Genomic DNA, 20,947 nt, shown 5'->3' with positions numbered 1-20,947 from the left:
TTAGAGAACATCTTTACTAATAAGTAACTGATGTTTACACAACTGAAAGGAGATATATTTTAGTGTATATGTTTAAAATAATCTGTGCGCACAGCCCAACATAATTAAATGTCAGACATTGTTCTTCACAGTATTCATTAAGATAGCCAACTCTAGATATCATTAATAACAGTATTAATAAATTATAGTTTGTATAGTGCTTTATACTTTTCAAAATGTTTTCACAGGCATTAACTTGATGAACACTCTAATTGCAAGGAGCAGTCATGTAGATAATGATGCTTTTCCTGACTACCACAGTAGCATTTAAGTTAGAGAGAAGAATCAGGAAAGAAGAAGTGATCTCAGAGTAGGGAAAAATGTAAGGGTATTTAATGCAGATGTTTTTCTCAATCTCCTTTTGGTTCTTGGGCTTTCATGATTCTCATTCTTGAACTTTCTTTATACAGCTTAGCCCATGCTTACCCTTACCCCTTGACATTTTGACATAGCAATCCTTAACCCTGGGTCACCACCACGTTTCTTTTTCTCTGTTCCTAGTTCCATGGCATCAGACATTGATAGGAAAAGTAATGAAACTGGACTGATTGAACTCACTACAAATTCATGCTTTCTAATCTCATTTTGGCCCTCACTGCTACTGCTCAATCCTTTAATTCATCTCCCTGGCAAGTTCCCCACAGCAGCTGTTCAAAGTCTTTTCAAATGCCTCAGATCTTTGCTCCCATCCTTCCCACCCTTTCTTTGGCCAAATAACCTCTGCTTCTACACTGAGATCTGGCCATTTGCCATGGGCCTTATGGTTGATTCTATTGGCCCTACTATGTGCAAGGCTCCATGCTAGACACCAGGGATACAACTATGGATATGGTTTAAAGCGTTTTTGATACTTATTGTTTCTCCTCCATATGCTCTAATTCTCTCTCAAGACTAATTTATCCACTTGTGTTTTTTAATCTCTCCTTCTAGGAAGAGATTGTCTTTAGGATCTTGTGCCACTGTTTATATCCACTCTGCATCTTCATTCTCTCTCTCTCATTCTTTGCTATGGACACTCATTTCTCCCACTTGGAAGAAATCGTTGGACCCTATCTTCTTGAAGTACTTTGCTAGTTCTCTCTTTCCTTATGCCATCACACTTCCTAAAAGAGTAGACAATATGCACCACTTACCATCCTTTCACTCATTTGTTATATAGTGTTGATTTCTATCATTTTACTCAGACTTCTCTCTAGAAATTTAATGATGTCTTTTCTCACCACAAAATTGAATGACTTTTTTGCAGTCCTTAACCTTTTTTTTTTCTTCTTTGCAGCATTCTACACAGTATATCATTGCTAACTTCTGAAAACATCCTGATTCTTAACTTTCTGGCTTGTCCTTTTCTGTCTCCTTTGCTGGCTACATTGGTTCATTTTGGCCATACTGAGCAATGCCCATGTCAAGTTCCAGAGGGAAGAACATGCTGAGTAGGCTTTGTTTGAGCTCAACAATTTTTGGTTCAATGGTCACACTGATCAAGGTGAGCTTTCACCTGTCATTGATTTTTGGGAGTCTTGCCATCGTAAATATGAGATGGGTGAATGCACCTGGTGTGGTTTCTGCAACTTCATGGACTTTGGGTCAAACTCCTGGGACCTTTGCCAGCAGCTCCATGGCCATGGTCTAAGAAGAAAAGGGCTATTACTTATGAGACCTGGAGGAGAGTATGGTCGTTAAGAAAGGAACTGAAGGCAATCTCCAGATGCTTCTTAGACCCCTAGATGTATCGCTAATAATGCTCTCCTAGGCACCTTCTCTCTCTCACTGGGACAGTTGCTGCTCTCCATTTCCTCCGTTGCTTCTTTCTTCCACTTTCAGGCTTTGGGGATCCAGGGACCTTCTGGTCTTTCCATTTCCCTTGGATGTGGTCTTTTGACTGAGTCCAAGTTTTATAGAAGTTTGGATTCACTCAAAGGGCTGCACTTGAGGACCTAGAGGGCCATGTATGGCTTTGAGGCCTCAGGTTCCCCTCCCCTGCAGGTATGTGGGAGGAGTGGGAACTACCTCCTTCCTTTCCCCAATAAAATTTGTTTTTTTGTTTTTTTTTTGGCTAGGCAGTGGGGTTAAGTGATTTGCCCAGGGTCACACAGCTAGTAAGTGTTATATGTCTGAGGCCGGATTTGAACTCAGGTCCTCCTGAATCCAGCGCTAGTGCTCTATCTACTGCGCCACCTAGCTGCCCCGTTTGTCCTTTTTAAAAAAAAAAAATATGAATATTCTTCAAGGTTCTGAAAGACATACTCAGCTTTTCTCTCTATGTATTCTTTTTCTTGATGATCTTACTAGTTTTCGTAACATTTGTTATCACTTCTAAACAGATGATTCCCAAGCATATAGCCCTGACTGTAATCCGGTCTTGTAACCCTAACTATTGAATAAATATCCCCAAATGTCTCTCTCATTGACCCTAAAACCAAAATATATTAAGACCAAACTAATCGTCTTTCCCAGAAAACTTGTTTTTGCTTCAGACTTTTAAATATTTCTTTCAACAGTATCATCCTTCTACTCAACCTAGATTCAAAACCTTTCCTTCACTCTGAGTTCCTGTTTCTGTTTCACCCTCTGATTGGATGTAATCAGTCACCACGTCCTATTGATTTTTCATTTGTAATGTCTCTTATAGCTGTCATTTCCCTTCCCTCACCCCCGAATTTCACTGTCACTATCTTCTTCCAAGCCTTATTATGTTGAATCTACATGAGTGAAGTATCTCTTAACTGGACTTCATAATCTAGTATCCACTTAAACACTGTCCCTAGATTGAGATTTCCAAAACTCTACTTTATGAATATAATACTGTTCCTCAAAAACCTTCATTGGTTCTCCATATTAAGAGGCTGAGGCTCAAATGGCTTAGTGTTTCTTAACAATTTGGTCCCTCTCTGTGATTTTGTCCTAACTATGCTTTGGTCATTTTCTCTGCCTTGAATGTTTTCCTAACTATCTTTTCACTAGGTATTCTTTCCAGGCTCAGCTCCAGACTAATTTCTTACTGTTTATATCACTTATTTAGTACTTAACACATGTCTTTATTTCTATGTATAATATGTACATACACATATGCATGTGTATATATACATACACAGACATACACACACACATATGCATATATATGTATAGATGTATAGATGTATAGATGTATATGCTGCTTTGCTTTCTTTTCTATATATACGTCCTTCTCTCCAGTTAGATTGTAAGCTCCCTGAGGAAAAGAAACATGTTCCATTATTTCTTGTAAGTCTCTTAAGTTACGTGGAATAAGTGTTAAGCAAATGTCAACAGTGATGATGTTGTTCCATTTTCATTTCTTTTTTTGTACCATTAGCAAACATGATATTGCTTAGGGGACATTTTTCTAACAAAAATTTCTGTTGGTTTAAATGGAGAAGAAAGAGTGGATTGAGATTAATATCAAGATTTAACATATATAAGAAAATGCTTAGTAAATTTTTTGTTTCCTGTTGCCCTTGGCTTTTCTCTGTTTAACCTACCGTGTTAGACTAGAGCAATGGAACAGAACAAGGAATAAAGTTTTAATTAAAATGCTTATAGGATCATCTCCCATGAGAAAAGATACCTTTTGGGAAGTATGGCCAGGATCCTGTGTCCTTAAGAACAGCTAGATATTAGGTTGGAGAATTGATTCCTAGAATGAGTAGATCATCTGATAATTTGAACATTGGATCATAGGGAATTGACTTTAAAAGACAAACAAAAACTTTAGAGTTTTTCTTCCAGTTGTACCAAAATTAAAGTAACATGAAGAAAATATTGTATGGCAAAGTGGATCCTATTAATCTTTAGTACCTTTTAAAAATAAAAAAAAAATGGTTGTGATTGCTTTAGGACTTTTTTTTTGATCAGACAATAAATTATTTGAAATACAATGTGTTACTAAGACCAAAATGGAGGCAAAAAATAATCAGTTCATTTTTTCCCCCCTTCTCCTCAGGAAATTTGAAGTATTGCCTATTGATCCTTAATCAACCTTTGGACAGAAGTCATTTTCATCATCTGTGGAGCAAAGGTAATTATGGTTGGGTTTGTTACTAGATGGTCTGCTTTTTTTATGGCTATCAAGGCACAGCTCAAATGACAAGAATATAGTGGAATCTCAATAGGCCATTAAAAAGTAGATTTGAAGCTTAAGTCAATCTCTTGTGGATGCCATTCAAGGGGGTTTAATTACTGATCTACCAAAAGGACGTCATTATGAGGCTGTTTCATCTATAAAATAGTGTCACAGCATGGAACCTGATACTATTATTTTACTGAAGCATTAGGCTGCTATATTCTTTGTTCATAACTGGAGCCCCTAATGAGATGGCAACAGTACAAGCCAACAAAAAAATCCAGATGTTTCATGTTTGGCAACATCAAGGTGTAAGATTTTATAAAAGGAACAAAAAGGCGTAGATTAGTGCATTTGGAGAATTAAAAGAAAAAATAAAAATGAAATAATTCTACTTAGTGGGCTGCTTTCCCCCTGAGGTAGATTGACATATGAAGAAAACGTGAATGAATTTTATCTACCATTCCTCACTATGCAGTCTGTATAGGAATACTAATTCTAGGAGAGATTATCAGATGGTTTGTAGGGTCCCAAAGAAATTTCAGAATCTTTCTTAAAGTAAAAAACAAAAACAAAAATCTCTTCAAAAAGGGACCCCCATGGTCAGTATGTTTTTATATGATTTACAGTCTCTTAGGTTGATTTTAGTGCGGGCACAAGGCTAAAGCTACTTGGGATATCAGACCTTTACACAGTTTCAGTAATATTGTTTCCAATCTATTCTCTTTCACCGTTGTCCATGCAGCACAGCTAGTTCTGTCCAATGATACTCTTAACTAAAACAACTGTATGAAATGTAGGAGGGTCAACTGTATATACTCTTATTCCCAGATGCTGCAAAAAGCAAAGCCTGACATTGCAAATTCTGAATATGTACATTTGTTTTTATTGTCAGCTTTCCCTGTTCTGTCTGAGAAAGACAAGCAGCATTTGGTTATTTCTATCTAAATGGGCGGAGCATGCAAGCTGAGCTGCAGTCAAAACTGAGCTCCCTTTGGGGCTAGGTTGCACAGGGTTCCTAACAGGGGCTGATGTCACTCCATCGTCATTTCACCATTGTGCAGAGAAAATAGAAAAAATTACTCCATACCAGACCATCCAGCTTTACCCTACCACTCCCAGCCTTGGATTTCTCTAGACAAAAGAAGCTTGAGTAGAACACAATGGGCTTCCCTACTTTACAATAAATTCCTTGCAATTGCAATGGTCTGGACATTGAATTTATAGGCAAGACTTTGAAAGAAGGGGGGGAGGATCTCTGAATCTCCCCAAGATATTGGTTATTAATAATCATTTTTCACTGTATCATAGTACTTGGAGTCCTCCATCCAAATCTTATTCTGGTGCCTCATTGTGGCATGGAGGCCACTCTGGATTCTTGCAGTTTGAGACAGCAGAACATAATCTTTGGAAGGTTTCACTAATATTGAAAGTACAGAACCTGTGTCAGACTGTATTTGCTGCTGAAGGAATGGAAGCTGATCATGCTAATATTTGGAATATAGCTCTCATGAGAGTAAGAGGTTCAGTGTGGTTTTGTTTAGCTTCTCTCAGTAGGAATGCAGTAGTTAAACTTCAGCCAGCATGTCATTTTAAGTTTTAAAACTGGAAGGAACCTTAGAGATCTTCTAATTCAAACCCCTCATTTTGCTGATGGAGACAAGTTAAATTAATGATGAATTAATAGCTTACTTTTAAATCACTTTACATTCATTTTATCCTCTGAATTACGCCATGAAGCAGGTGCTCTTATTTTCCCCATTTTACAGAAAAGAAAACTGAATCTGAGACAGACTTCCCCAGGGTCACACAGCTAACATCTGAGTTGGGTTTTGAACTTACATCTTCGTGACTGCAAGTCCAGGGCTCTGCCCACTCTAGTTGTCCATGATTGTAGTTGTATCATCTAGTTGTCCATGATTGTAGTTGTATCATCTAGTTGTCCATGATTTACTCAGGTTCTAGCAGATTCAGGATTTGAACCCAGATTCTCTTCCTAAATATGTTGTTCCTTTTACTCCACCATACTTTCCTACTGACAAACTACATATTAATGAGTCTTTTTTTCTGATTCAAAGGGGATCAATTTTTAAAGAAAAAGCATATTAATACATTTGGTGCATATTATTTGTAGAATGAAGCCATGTCCCACAGAGTAGTTCATTCCCTAAGCTTTAGGGCTCTGGTGTCAAACTCAGAGACATGCAGGTTTAGTATAACTTGGTCCTATTGGGCGGGTGGGGAAGGACTTCTCATATCTCTTCTTCCCAAAATGTTTTTTTTTTTAATTGCAATGGGAAGATGCTTTCCAATTATGTTTGCTGGCCTAATTATCTTAAAAATAAAAACAAAAACATGTAGAGATACTTTTATGTGGTCAAGGCATTAATATTTTCCACTTTGGTGTGATGTTGGAACTTAATAGAATGAGTTAATTTTGTTTACCTATGAGGTTGAACAGTTCTGACTGCCTCTCCTAAGTAGTATTCTTAGTGAAAGTAAGAGAAGATTGGATTGACCAAACCAAATCTGGAGTGTTCCATGAGACAAGAAAAGGTAAGCAGATGAGCTCCACCCCCCCCCCCCCATTAGAGTTGAGATGGCCTAATTCCTCAGCCCATCCTACTGCATTCCAAATCAGTGCAACTTTGTTTGAAATGGCCTTTTCTAAAACATTGGCATTTTCATTTTCAACAGTGGTTTTCCTTTCTCTGAAATTGTTTTGTTATTGAAAAGTAAAGGGCTATTCCCCGTGGTGGAGCATTTCAATTGAAGTACACAATTTATTCTGCTGGCATGTGAAGGACTTCTTGAACAGCATGCTGTGGGGAAGCACAGTATGAGGAAACATTGAGGGGAATCCGCCGTGCTCTCCTCCCCAAAGTATAGTGCCTACAGCAGTCCATAAAGGCATTTCTAAGTCCAGCCCAGCTATTTAATCTTTGTAATGTTGTGTGGGATCAAAATCTATCATTCTAACTGTGTTAGATAAATTAAACCAAGTCTTTAATGTTACTGCTTCAGCTCTGCACCACCCGTTGCTAAATAGGCCTTCCTTTGCAGCCAGATATCCAAAAAGCTACTGAGAATTGTCACCTTATTGTTTTGAGAATGTACCTTTTACTGAATGGAGATGAGTCCTAGAAGAGGACTCCTATAGGAAGCTATTTATTTATAAAAGAGTTATATGTTTTGTTTTGTTTTGTTGCTAAGGAAATAATAATTAGAAACTGTTGCATTAGTATTTTGGGAAGTGGAATCCTATGGAGCTTTTAGGTTTCAATAATAGTTGCTTTCAAGTATTTGGAAAGAAACCTGCCAGTGGGTAAGAGCACAAAATAAAATATGAGAGTATTTTCGTTATCTTTATTACTGCTTTGGGAGAGAAATTCCACTGGCTAGGTGAAATCCTGGCAAAATTTCCCTTAGTTGAGATTTTGATGGGGGTATTTGCAACAAACAGGGATGATCTAGGAGAAGTGCTTATTAGTGTAGTAATTGGAGACACCCAGAGAGAAACTGCAGAGCAGAGGACAACTTGGGAGAAAACATTAATTATGTATACATTCAAAAGAGTTAGACCTACGGACAAGATCTAAATGAAATTCAAACTAGGTCCCCCAGTAAGGATTCTGTTTCATTATGTGACTAGTTTCCTGGGATCCTGCTGGTTGAGATGACATTCTCAGATAGGAGAGGGCATGATACATACCATTCAGGTGCATTCAAGCCAGCAGCAAGCCAGTGTTTACTTCAGCCTGGGCAGTGCCAGGTGGTGAGGCCTGCCCACCTTTTTCCTTTTGGCTTATATTTCCACAAACTTTTATAGGTTCTGATAAGCTGGGAGTGGGCCCTTAGCCTAGCAGTGATTATCTTAGTCCTGAAATAGCCTAAGTGTTTGGTAATAGTTAGGTATGTCACCTTCCTTGTAGAGCTACCATACTGACAGTATTTTTCTCATTTTTGGTGTACTCTGCCATGCTGAACTTGTTTTCTGAGCACGTAAGTGAATACTGTGGCTGAGATCTGATGAGCAATTTGCATGTTTGGTTCAGGTCTATCGAGCAAAACTGTTATGTACAAGCTTCAATCTCTGTAAATAAGGCTGGCAGAAAATATATATCCCATTTTGAAAAAAATAAAAAGAACATTTAAGGAGCTGCAAAAGGACCATATTAGTGTAAATGAACCTTTGAGATATTAGTTTAACAAAAATAAATCTTTCCTTTGGTACTTACATTACCCTAAGTTTATCCCTTTGCCTTTAATGGTACCTTATTCAATCATATGTCAAAACATTATTGATTTAGAGCTAAAAGGGACCCTAGAGGCCATTTAGCCCAATGTTCTCATTTGACAGAAGAAGAAACTGAGGCAGAAAGTTTAGGTAATTAATTAAAGTAAGTCAAATAAAGTCACACAGATGGTTGTGGGGATTTAAGCTCAGGCTTTCTGACTACAAATCTAGCCTTTTTTTTAAACCACTTCATACTGCTTCTGGGAGTTTGATGTCAAGGCTATAATAGACTCGACTATTCTTGAAGTTTAAAGACTTGGGTTCAAGGTCTGGAATCAACAATGACTAGCTATGTAACTCTGTACAAGTCTCTCTGACTGTTTCCTCTTCTGTAACATGGGAATACTTGTACTGCCCAATTTCTAGGCCTGTTGTGAGGGAAGCACTATGTTGATTGCAAAGGGCAATATGGATAAAAGCTCTTCATTATGCTTTTGAGGAATTGGTTTTTTAATCTGTCATGGCAGATTTGATTTGAGGTTAGAGAAAATTTTTATTTTTCCACATTACTGTCCAATTTCCCTAAAGTTTTACCTCATAATTTGCCATGCAGGCAATTATACTCTAGTTCACAAATATTGATTGGTGCTAATTCTCATCTGTGACCTATTAATTAAATTATTCCCCTTCCACCAAAGCCCTCTATAAGCAAGTTTTCTAGACTATAAACTCCTGGAGGGCAGCAGCTGCATGTTTTATTTAAATTAGTAGCTCTTTCATTAAGTACTTCATCAATTTATGTTTAATTAGATTTTCTTCTACTTTCTTCAACTCTTTGGAAAAGCAGGATGAAAAATCAATTTAATTCAGTAAACATTTATTAAGGCAGGTGGGTAGATAGAACACTGGACTTGGAATTAGAAAGACTCATCTTCATGAGTTTAAATCTGACCTCAGACATTTAATGGGCAAGTCACTTCACCCTGTTTGTCTGAGTTTTCTCATCTAGAAGGAAGGGCAAACCACTCCAGTCTTTGCTAAGAAAACCCCAAATGGGGTCATGAAGAGTCAGACACGGCTGAACAACAACAAACATTTGTTAAGCAAGTACAATTTTCCAAGCATTGGAGATTGAAATAAGAAATCCCTGCCCTCAAGGAGCTTACTCTGTAATGGGGGAAGATGTACACCAAAGGAAGAAGAAAAGTGGGAGAGTGACCTAACGGAGCAGTGGATCTGGAGTCTTAAAACCTATGAAAGCTGCCTATGGAAAATGAATTGTTACCCAAGAAGTTCTGAGTCCTTCATAAACGAAGGCTTTGGAAGTGCTTTATTGCTTCTCCCCTCCAGTCACAGGGGAGTGGAAACTGTGCTGAGAAGGTGTTGAGTATGTGAATCAGAACCTTAGTCAATCTGCATTGTGATGAGATGACAGGTGATCACCCTCTTCTGAGGGAGGCATGAAACCTAGTAGGGAAGCAGATAGAAAATGAAGAGAACCACTTAGCTCTTTGTTTCCTGGTGCTTCTCCCAGACCAGAGTTCTCTAACTATCACCCAACAATGTCCTCTTTACCTCTTCAACTCCAATAAACTTCAGTTCACTTGCTGTTTTAGCTAAATGGTCACACCTTGATCTTGCCAGTACTGATTGTTCCACCTAGAAAATCTTGAAATCAGAATCCTCCTCTCTGCCCTTGAAGCTGTAATTCTCAACATTTTTGCTGCCTCATCCATACTGGGTCCATTTTTCTTTTCTTTTCTTTCTTTTTTTTTTTAACCTTTATTGTAATCTCTTATTGTGGAATACTTTTATCTTCCATTCAGTCACCTTTTTTCTGACTTCTGTTACTAAGATATTATATTGCTTCATACTAGATTGTAAACTCCTTGAGGTCAGAGGATGTGATAATTTTCCACCCTTTTATCCCTAATGCCAAGTATAATAGCTTACCCATAGTAATCTATTAATATTTCTTGAATTGAATTTCCTAAGGTCTCATGGTTAACAGGAGAAATACCCTGTCATGGTGGATAGAGAGCTAGCCTTAGAACCAGGAAATTCTGGCCTTGATCTGATATGAAAAGCTATATGATTGGCTAAGTCACTTAACTTCTCTGGGTTTTAGGTAATTCTCTTAAGATAATAAATTGCATAGAAGATGCTATCTTCCATTTGAGATTCCTGTGGTGGGGCAGGGTGAGGTCGTTCTTTTCAGGTGATATTAATGGAATCACAGGTCCAGTCCTATTCCTATTCTTCATAGGGACCATTGAAAGGACACTTTAGGGGTTCCTTGAGTGACCAATCTGTAGTCTCATTTCTAACCCATAGCACCACTTATCTGGAAGATAAGCAAGAAACAGCATTACTAAGCAACCTAGTATGGGTAACTCTTGTAGGTGCTTGAGCTAAAACAGACAAACAAAAATGTCTGGAGTATTAGGGATCTTAGATACTCAGTTTAATTCAGTATTCCAGGTTATCTTGATCTTATCAGTCACCTTCAAAGATGTCAGGTCCATCAGAGTGGAGAGACCCAACTTACATGAGGCCTTCCTCCATTTCTCTGTTTAACCAAACTAGTGGATTATGAACTCAGAAAGAAAGGACATGATTCATCTTCTGAGAGACGCATCTTCTGGACAAAGCACAAATAGTAGCTCAATTACCTTAGGAGATTTAATCAATAATCAATGGATAAATGTTGATTAAGTACAATTTACTGCCTAGTCTCCAATTTGGGGAGCTGTGGCTCAACCTTAACCTTTTGTTTCCTTAAGGCTTCTATCATGTGGTGTGCTGCTCAGCGTCTTATGAAGGTGACCCTGGAGAGTCATAGGCTTTACTTGAAAGGAAAAAGCTTTGTCAGCTCCACCTAAGCTGAAAAAGCATTAAGTACAAGAAAGCCCTCTGTCTGCCATAGGATCCTAGGTCTTAGAGATATGTGGGAACTGAGAACCCCACTTGTGTTACAGGCAAAGAAATGGAGGTCCAGAGTGGGATGGTGGCTAGCCCAAATAACTGCTAAGTAGCAAAACCATGATTGGAAACTAAATTCTCTGAGTAAAAATTCTGGTCTTCTGCCAATGTGCCACAGCTGCTTGTCACTTGAGGGCAAGATTAGGGACAGACAGTTACTAAATAATCCTTACCAAATTGGTTTCCTGATTAATTTCTTCTATGAAAAAACCAGACTGCAGCTGTTCCATGGTTAGGTACAGTAGGTCCAGGTTATGGATATTACAACTGCAATTTTAGAGTAATTTCTCAAATCCAACTTTGCTAAATCTGGCCTTTTCTCCCCCCATAGTTCTTGTTTTCTCTGCAGTATTTAACTCTACTGATCACTTCCTCCCCGATAATCTTTTCTCTCAGGATCTCTCAGGTCATTCTTTCTTAGTCTCCGTTGTTAACTTTTTATCCATATCATATCCATTAACCATAGTTGTCCCTTATGTCTGTGTTTCATGTTTCCTGCTTTTTACTGTCTCACTTACTGACGACATCAGCCACCATGGGGTTCCTTTATGGTCTCTGCATAGATATGATTCCCAGGATGATATACCCAATCCTCATCTTTCTTTTGAACCACAGTCCATCATCACCAAAGACCCTTTTAACATTTCAAACATGATATAACAGATTTATCTCAAATTCAGTATGTCTAAAACAGGGCTCATTAACTTTCTCCCCAAATTCTCCCCTTTTCTGAACTAATGAGAGTACCACCATCTTCCAATTGCACAGGATCAGAATCTAGATTTTATTTTCAGCTTCTCACCCTCCCTCACCCCATACATTGAATATATTGACAAATCATGTCTTTTTTATACACCTCAGCATTTATACTCACATAGCCATAACTCTAGGTTTTCATCACCTCTCACATGGACTATTGTAGTAGCCTTTTAGGTTTCCTCCTTGACTTAAGTCTTTCCCCATCCTAATCTAGTGTTTGCTCAGGAACAAGGAATTCCTCTTCCTCACCTCACCCCAAGCATATGTCTCACCATATCATTCCCCTTCTGATGTGATTCTGATGGCTCTTCATTATCTCTATTTAGGATATGAACTCTTGTGACATTGAAAACTCTTCATAACCTGGACCCTTCCTACATTTCCAGTCTTCTTTTATACTCCTCAACACACTCTAGGATCCAGTTGCATAGCCTACTTGCACTTCCTCAAACACAATACTCCATCCCCTTTCCCTGTGCTTCCGTACTTGTCCCCAGTCCCTTCACCTCTGCTGCTGTCTTCATTCAAGAAAACTCAATTTCCCCCGTTTTTCCTGAAGGTTTTTTTTTTGGCCCTTCCAGTTGATAATGTCTTACTCTCATGTATTAGTGTCTATCTATTCTTCATTCATTTTATGTTATCTCTTTCTTGGCACCTAGTAAATTCTGTTAATTGGGGAACAAACCCTAAACAGTTTTAGAAAGAGTTTTATTAGGTCATTTGGCAAATGAAAGAGCCAGAAAAATGTATAGCTCTCTCCCAAGTCTTTGTGATATTACTGTGTATGGAGTTCAGACTAGGATGGAAGGACATTTGCCTGATTGGCCATGTGCAGACAGTAGGCAGTTTCCAGAGAAGGACGATTTGAGATGTCTATCTGCAGGAAAGTATAAACATTCAATGTAATTTGGGGGACCCAAAACACAATCTTTGAGTGGACCCAAATTAAGACCTGAGGAAACCAAAAACAAACACAGTGTGGGATCTAAGCATTTCTTACAGCCAACTGGCTTGTTTCTGGTCTATGAGGTCAGCCTGATCTCTTTGGTAAACTTTTGACTTACATAATTTTCTAGTCACATAAAGCTAGGTTCAAACAATATTAATAAATAATAAAATGTTTTCCCTACAGTGCTAGATAAATTTTTGTTGTAGGGTAGTCATATTCCTCAGCACATGCATTCGTATAATTTCTGGGAAGCTGATTTGATTTTCTTTCCTTGAAGGGAGCCCCTTTTAGGACTCATTGTTTCTATATTTGAATTGAGTGTTGGTGATACTAACACACTAATGACATTGAATATATCTCCTAGTCAAAGAATAGTAAGTTATTTACCTATGACTCTCCCTTGCAAAATATGAAGATATTAGGCATAATGACCTATCCATCCTCACAATTATTTAAAGTCACAGAACCTAAATTAAATTATATCAGGTAATAATGTTACAAAATCTACCAAGAGATGAATTCCTTCTAAAGAAAAGACATTTTCCTCTCCTGGCACAGCTTTTGTGCTCTGGGCTGTCCTGTGTCATTAGGTGATAGCTTTTATTTTCTTAGTTAAATTCTAGTTAATCAGTTGTTCAGGAAAATGGAGGGGCTTCTTGTGTTAGAATAGCATGATATTGTTAGCATATGGTAATGCTTGGTAAATGGATTGATGGGTGGATGTATGTGCTAAAAGATACCGAACATAACTTATCAGGCAAAAGATTCTCTGAGGTAAATCCACTGGTGGTACCTAGTAGACTTAAAGTTAAACAGCTCTCTATACTGTATAGGGGAGTCTTCTCCCTTATGGGGGCATCAAACTACATTAAACTATGGGAAATGACAGTGTAAAGAAGTTTAGTACTAGGGGCTCTCCTGCATATTATTTTCTCTTATCCCCTATTGTTTGCTTTCTTGAGCACCCCATGAGATGATAGAGATGAAAGAGCTTTGAAAGGCCCTAAGTGTTAGGCAAATGTAAGGTGGCATTAATTATTAACTGTAGAAATAGTTAATATTAATATCATTGTTCCCATAACACCCCTTAGAGCCAAGGGTGCAGCTTTCTAAACCAGATCTGTATTTCACTCTGATTCCCTGTGTCCTCTTTTCCAAGAGCCAAGTGGTTCTTCTAGAAAAGGAAAAAACTCAGATTTTTTTTCCACCATGTAGTATTGGTGTGTGTCTTTCTGCAATGTTCAGGAATGTTTTGTGCTCTATTTTTTTTCTTTCACCACCCTGTAATCCTAACCATAACTCCTACCTGCTGCTCTCATGATAGCTTCTCCTAGGTTCATTAGGGCTTACTTTTCTGATTGCATAAAGATGGAACATGCTGGCGGCCTGGGTATAGTGGTCAGTATCAAGACTAAACCAGAAAAGGGCTCATTTCTACATTGCTTGCCTTAGTTATGCAGAACATAAAAAAGCAATAGTTCAACTAGTAGTTCTTGAGGTGATGCAGTGGTCTGATACCTGGGTAGAATCTCAGAAGTTCAGTGACTGGTTATTGGTCATGGCATATTTTTTTTTTTCCCTCTCGCTGTTGGAATCTTCAAAGAAGCGTGGTAGGCCAGTCAGTTCAACAGAGAATGTGGGAAACCAGTTAATGAAAACACAAAACTTTTGAAATGGTGACCTTATTGTTCCTATTGTGAAGTAAGAACATCTATCCACTGGGCATCCTAATAGGTCATCCTTTTATCCTTCCTAGTAATTGTCATGTAGTAAAAAAATAAATCAAATATATGCCGTGTTAGCTTCACCTTTTTTCCCCCAGGTAACCACCCTTTTCCATAGTATCAATAAATTAGAGAAAAGTACAGCAGCCTGTGGCACTTGGTTTTTTTTTCCCTTGCTTTTTGTTAGAAATTCCATCAGTCACCATGAGCTGCTGCCCCTTGAGAGAATCAATAAAAAAACAGCCACCATGCCCATTGCCCTGTTATGAGAGTCATGCCAAGCGACATCCCTCCTATTCAATTTCAAATGACTGGCCCTAGGTAAAATTCTATAAGAAAGTATCTTTCATATTAATCTCAATACGTCTCTCCTACTTCAAAGAATCTCTTGTCCATAAGAACCCAGTGCCATCCTATCCTCCTGTAAAACCAAGTTCAACCCCACAGTACTCTGTAGTCAAAAGTTTAAAATTACCTCTATCTCTGCCATAAAAACCCCTAATTTCTCAGCATAGACTGATCTTAGCTGAGTGTTAGTAAGAGCAGCTAGGTGGCGCAATGGTTAGAACACGAGGTCTGGAGTCAGGAACAGTCCTCTTCTTGAGTTCAAATCTGGCTTCAGATGCTTCCTAGCTGTGTAACCCTGACAGGTCACTTAACTCTCTTTGCCTTAGTTTCCTCAACTGTAAAATGAGCTGGAGAAGGAAATGGTAAACCACTCTAGTATCTTTGACAAGAAAACCCCAAATAAGATCACAAAGAGTTGGACACGGCTGAAATGACTGAATAACAGTAAGAAAAACATCTAGTTTACTTAATTCACACTAAGGTATGAATAGCCTTCTTAGGGGAACATGAATTTTAAAATTTGAGGCTCATTAACTTATGTGAATTCAGGTAGTGTGCCCAAGTGAAACGAAATTTTTCAGATTTTTTTAGGGAGACACTTTTTTTTTTTTGTGGAGGGAATGACAGAGGCTCTTGAGAGCTCCTTTGCATACCAACCCTTCACTAAGAATTGCTTCTTCCTCACTAATCCTTTAGAGGAAGGGGGATTGTATTTATAAGCATGTCAGGCAGCTGGGTGGCAGAGGAGCCTTGAATCCAGTGCTTAGCTCTTAAGAGCTCATTTTCCTTCTTTACTCCATGATATGAAAGAATGGATCTTGGTTCAAATCCTGCCTGTTATTTAACTAGCTACCTTTGTGAACTTGATGAAGTCACTTAACTATCTGTGCCCCTATTCCCTCATCACTTTTGAAACTCGTTGCCATCAACTATGATTCTTTGCTATGTTGAAAGTTTGTTTGGAAAGAAGTAAATTAGAGCAATATTTTCAACTGTAGAACTACTATAGTAAAGTGGTTAAGATGATTTAAATAGTACAGAAACTTCCTCTAGCACACTTCCTCTAGGAAAAAAAAAAAAGGTCAGATGTGGAAAAATAATATTCCAAATCTTATTTTTGCTTCCAGAAATTGGGCTATGAAGCTCCTAGCTTTTAATTTGTGAGGGGGGAAAAAAACAGATTCAATGCAAATTACCAAATTTCTCTATTCATAGAAAACCTGCAAATATTATAAATAGTAACACTCACAGAATGACATACGACACCTGAGCTTTTTGCATTTGTAACAAACTAGCATTTATTACTAGCAACTTTCATTGAAATGTTAAACTATGTGCATAATGAATAAAAACTGCTACTTCCTAGTGAAAATGGGAGAACAAACTAACTAAAATCTGCCCCTGTGATCTTCTCAGTATTAATTGGAGTTCATAAAAACTTTTTGGGGAAAAAAAACTGTTAAACTTTCTAAAAATGACATCTTTTCTGATTTCTCTTTTGCTTGTTTGGATTTTTTTTTTTTGGCACATCTTTCAAATAATAAACCTTATCTGCCATACCAAAAAAAATCTTGTCCTGGCTATTTTCATATTAACTCCATCCATGTTTACATGTAATATATAGCTCATTTCCAAAAGGAATTCTGGAAATTCCATAAGTCTGCATGTGACATGCTCACAGAATGAAGGAACACTGACAACATCAAATCAACAATGGCATCATCAAAACATATTCACATATGGTTTTTAGTAATGTTTGGCTGTACAACAATTGACTCTTACGTTATAAGTTTTTCATGATAATATAAGCCTTCATCATTGGACTGTAGGCAGGCCCTGCATTAGGGGAGGGGTGCTTTTGTGACAGAAAAGTAAAAGTTGATCAGATACCACACTCAGATTATTAGCCTCTATCTACATTTTCATTGTGAAGCTTTAGCATGCATTAAATACTCACAGTAATAGTTTGTCCTAAGGGTAGCCTCTATGCCCTTCTGGGTTTGGCAGTAGAAGTCGAGGGGCATTATGGGATAGGATTGGCTACCGCTTTTCCCCCGGTATACTTCTTTATCACCTGCTTTGACACCTGCTTTGACTCCACCCCTGAAGAGATTTATTTCTGTACATATATGATGGAGAGGGAGTGATCTCCAGATCCATACTTCTATCCTAAGATTCCCTACTGCTTTGGCTCCCTTCCCTCCAGAAGAAAGCCTGACACTTTGGGAACAGCTCAAACCCTTCTAATTCTCTTTTAATCTCTCAATCTATTCTGTGAAATGGAAGGGGGAGGTGGAGGAAACAAGAATGTGTTACTTCACACCTGGATTCTTGACTCTGGGAAGTTTCCTCATTGTTCCCCATTTGCTTTGGTGGGCAAAAGTGCCCCGTACCCTGGTGAAGCTCAGTCTCCCTCATCATACACTAGTGACATTGAATATATCCGCACAATTATTTAAAGTCACAGAACCTAAATTAAATTATATCAGAAAAGATGTCAGGATAAATTATATCAGATCCAGGATCTATATCCTTGTAGGGTGTGTTGCAGCCAGCTTGCAGAGCATTCCTTACCTTCTTCTCCTCTCTGTTTGGAGCAATGGAGATTGGAGCATTAAAACTCCTTTCAAAGCTCCCAGAGGATCTGGACTTTCCATCTAGCTCTCTACTTTCCAACTCTTCTGGTTGGAGTTCGATTTTACAAGGGGCCCTGTTTACCCCTCCCTCATCTTTCCTGCTTCTTTTTCTGTGTTATCTTTCCCCATTGATTTTAAGCTTATTAAGAACAGAGCCTGTCTTTCTTTCTCTAATTTTTATCCCTTGTATGTAGCATAGTGCCCAGCACGTAGTAGGTGCTTATTAAATGTTTGTTGAATTGAATTCTTGAGAAATCATGGTTAAATTTTTGGAATGAGCATTTACGCTTTAGAAATTAGCAAAAGCTACAAATCAGGGATCGATTAGTATTGTTGTTGTTGTATTGTTGGTTGTGTAAACTTAGAAAGATGATGGGAAAGTGTTAACCATGCAAATTAAATTTTAAATTGTGTACTTTTTTTTTTCCTGGAAAGTTGGTTGTTAAAAATTTACCAGTACACCTGTGTGTATGTAATATCCATATATACATATATATAATGACCAAAGTTTATATATAATGTATGAATGGATATGTGTACACATATATGCATTTTGAATTTTAAACTTCTCTGATTTCATTTTGCTATATTACCAATAATTAAGACATATAAAAGAGTTGTAAGGAAAAAAAAGAGGGAGCTAATTAAAATAACATAAACATGCTAAAAAGTCTAGGTTCTCAAATTCTGATTTTCCTAATGAAGAAAAATTGTTCTGTGATTCTACCATGCCTATTGAAGAAAGGAAAGTAACAAAATTTCCCCTATTTTACCTGAGAAAAGAAATGTTTATTTATTAAATGACCAAAATACCTTGTATTTGAATGGGAAGGGGTTGACTTGGGAAAATGGAAGGGGGTTCAGTATTGTATAGTGAGAGGCTACACTTGAAAATATCTTGTGCAGGGTCACAGAGCTATAAGTAAGACACAATTTGAACACAGGTCTTCATGCTAGGATTTTATCTACTAAGTTACCTAGTTAGTTAAAAGGCCCAAAGTTAGTACATTATATGCCCTATTTAAATAATTAGTCTAACAACTCTTGTTTTTGAAACAAAACAGAATTTCTGTATTTCCTGTATTTTCAGATCTTCTTCTTAAATTGATATTGCAGTAGTTTGGTCTTTATAGCAATTCAGTGCAAATACAGAAATATACTGCAATGCTAAAACAGAGTTGGCAGTCAAAATATGAATCTTGCCCCATTTACTATAGCTTTTTAAAATTCTGCCTTTTTAGGGCAGCTAGGTGGTGCAGTGGTTAGAGCACCAGCCCTGGAGTCAGGAGGACCTGAGTTCAAATTAGGTATCAGACACTTGACACCTACTAGCTGTGTGACCCTGGGCAAGTCACTTAACCCCATTGCCTAGCCAAAAAAAAAAACAACAAAAAAAAATTCTACCTTTGCAAATCACTCAACATTGGGAGGATAGAGTGTTGAGAGTGAGAAGTTTTGAGGTTAGCGACTATTGAAGTTCAATTCAATAAATATTTGCTAAGTTGAGACTGAAAAGACACAACTGATAGTGATAAAATATTTGTTAATACTGAGAAGAAACAGTTGAGAGTGGTAAAGCGACTCAGTCTCTCGCCATCCTTTAACTGATCTTTAATGTTCAATTACCTGTGGATGCATTCTAGAGAAGTGGACTCCAAAAGTGGGGGCTGTGGCAGGAGTGCAAGCAGTGTGTGATCAACCAGTCAGAGAGTGGGAAGATGGCTTTCGCCCCATTCTCCTGCTTGTAGACAATTCTGGGTCTTGTCTCCAATACATTTATTTTATCTACTTTTATTACACCTCCTCCCCGTGTTGTGCAAGCTTACACCCTCTCCTATTGGGTTGTTGTTTCTGAAGACGGTTTTTGTCAAATATAATGCTCTCCCAATAATTTGTGTTTGTGGTTTTATTTATTTATTTTTTAAAGGCTTGGCTTACTTTTTTTTCCATTTTTTCTCTTATGTAGTTTGTTCAAATATACTTTTTTTTTTTGGCCAGTATCATATAATTTTGATGTTTACAACTTTGTATTATAATTTGGCATCTTGGAGTACCTTTTTTCCTTTATTCCTACTTCTATTTCCTCTACTTTTGGGGGCAGTAATAGCCCCTACCTCCCAGGGTTGGTGTGAGGATCAAATTGAGACTTTGCTCAGTGCCTGCCACATACTATATAAATGCTGTTGCTATTATTATTATTATGTCTTTTTTTTCCTTCCAGCAAATTTTCTTTTTGTAGAAGTAGATACAATTGTAATCAAAATAATTTGAAGGCTTTAATTCTTTAAATTTTACTATTTTACATTCTTAGTCATGTGTTTTTCTTGACACTCTACTAGTTTTTTGAAGAGCTACTTAATTACATAGAATCATAGTATCAGATAGGAGCTGAGTAAGAGCAGAGCTCATCTAGTCCAGCCCCTCTATTTTACAAATGTGGAACTGAGGCCCAGGGAGAATACTTAATTTTCCTGAAATCCCCTAGGCAGTAAGCATCTAAGGTAGGATTTGAACTCAGATCCTCTAATTCCACAGGCAGTGTGCTATTTTTTAGTAGTATGTTTTAATTTATTAAAGTAAATGTACTTTCCCCTCTTTTATCTATTCCCACTCATAATTTTGATCATTCCAAGAATAACTGTTTAGCTCTGGATTTTTTTTTCTTCTTTTATGAATCATGGCACATTGAAATAATGTCACATCCATAAATTAAGCTAAAGGATTAACAAACAAACACCAAAATCATTAGTAGTTAATTATCCTTCTGTATTTTCCTCCAAATTGACTTTAGTTTAATTGATGGTACCAAGTTTCTTTTCTTCCTTAGTGGCAACATAAAACAAATGAATGTAGCACCCATTCAAAAAGGAAAAATAATTAAAGAAATAAATACTATGTTTCTTACACTTGACAAATAATAACATATATTTAAATCATGGAGTCTAACAGGAAACTTACCTGTCAGTGAGGGTTCCATTGATGCCTGTGTTCATTTTATTTCCTTTTATCCAACTTGTATGATTTGTTTGATGATTACATTGTTCTTTTGCAGGTTTTTTTGTTTTCTTTCTGTCCAGTTTTTAACACATATATCTGGAACGACTTGCTAAATTGTTGGTAATGAATTTATTTGATAACCACATTTTTCACAAGTTAAAATCACTATACAGTGTGCACATAGTTAATAGACCCTTT

General features: G+C 37.5%; 1 protein-coding gene across 2 annotated transcripts in view; it reads left to right on the top strand.

The window, feature by feature from the left end:
• Positions 1-20,947, top strand: part of TPK1 (thiamin pyrophosphokinase 1) — a 468,766-nt gene that overhangs the window by 107,631 nt on the left and 340,188 nt on the right. For both annotated transcript variants that reach the window (XM_027841244.1, XM_027841243.1), the window contains exon 3: positions 3,998-4,072. In XM_027841244.1, the coding sequence (XP_027697045.1) occupies positions 3,998-4,072 (75 nt within the window). The remainder of the gene's footprint in view (positions 1-3,997; positions 4,073-20,947) is intronic.

This window comes from Vombatus ursinus, unplaced genomic scaffold, assembly GCF_900497805.2.
Source record: "Vombatus ursinus unplaced genomic scaffold, bare-nosed wombat genome assembly UNPS02014858.1, whole genome shotgun sequence".
In the NCBI taxonomy this organism is placed as follows: domain Eukaryota; kingdom Metazoa; phylum Chordata; class Mammalia; order Diprotodontia; family Vombatidae; genus Vombatus; species Vombatus ursinus.
The sequence above is the reverse complement of the archived record's forward strand: the minus strand, read 5'-3'. Positions and strand labels throughout refer to the sequence as shown.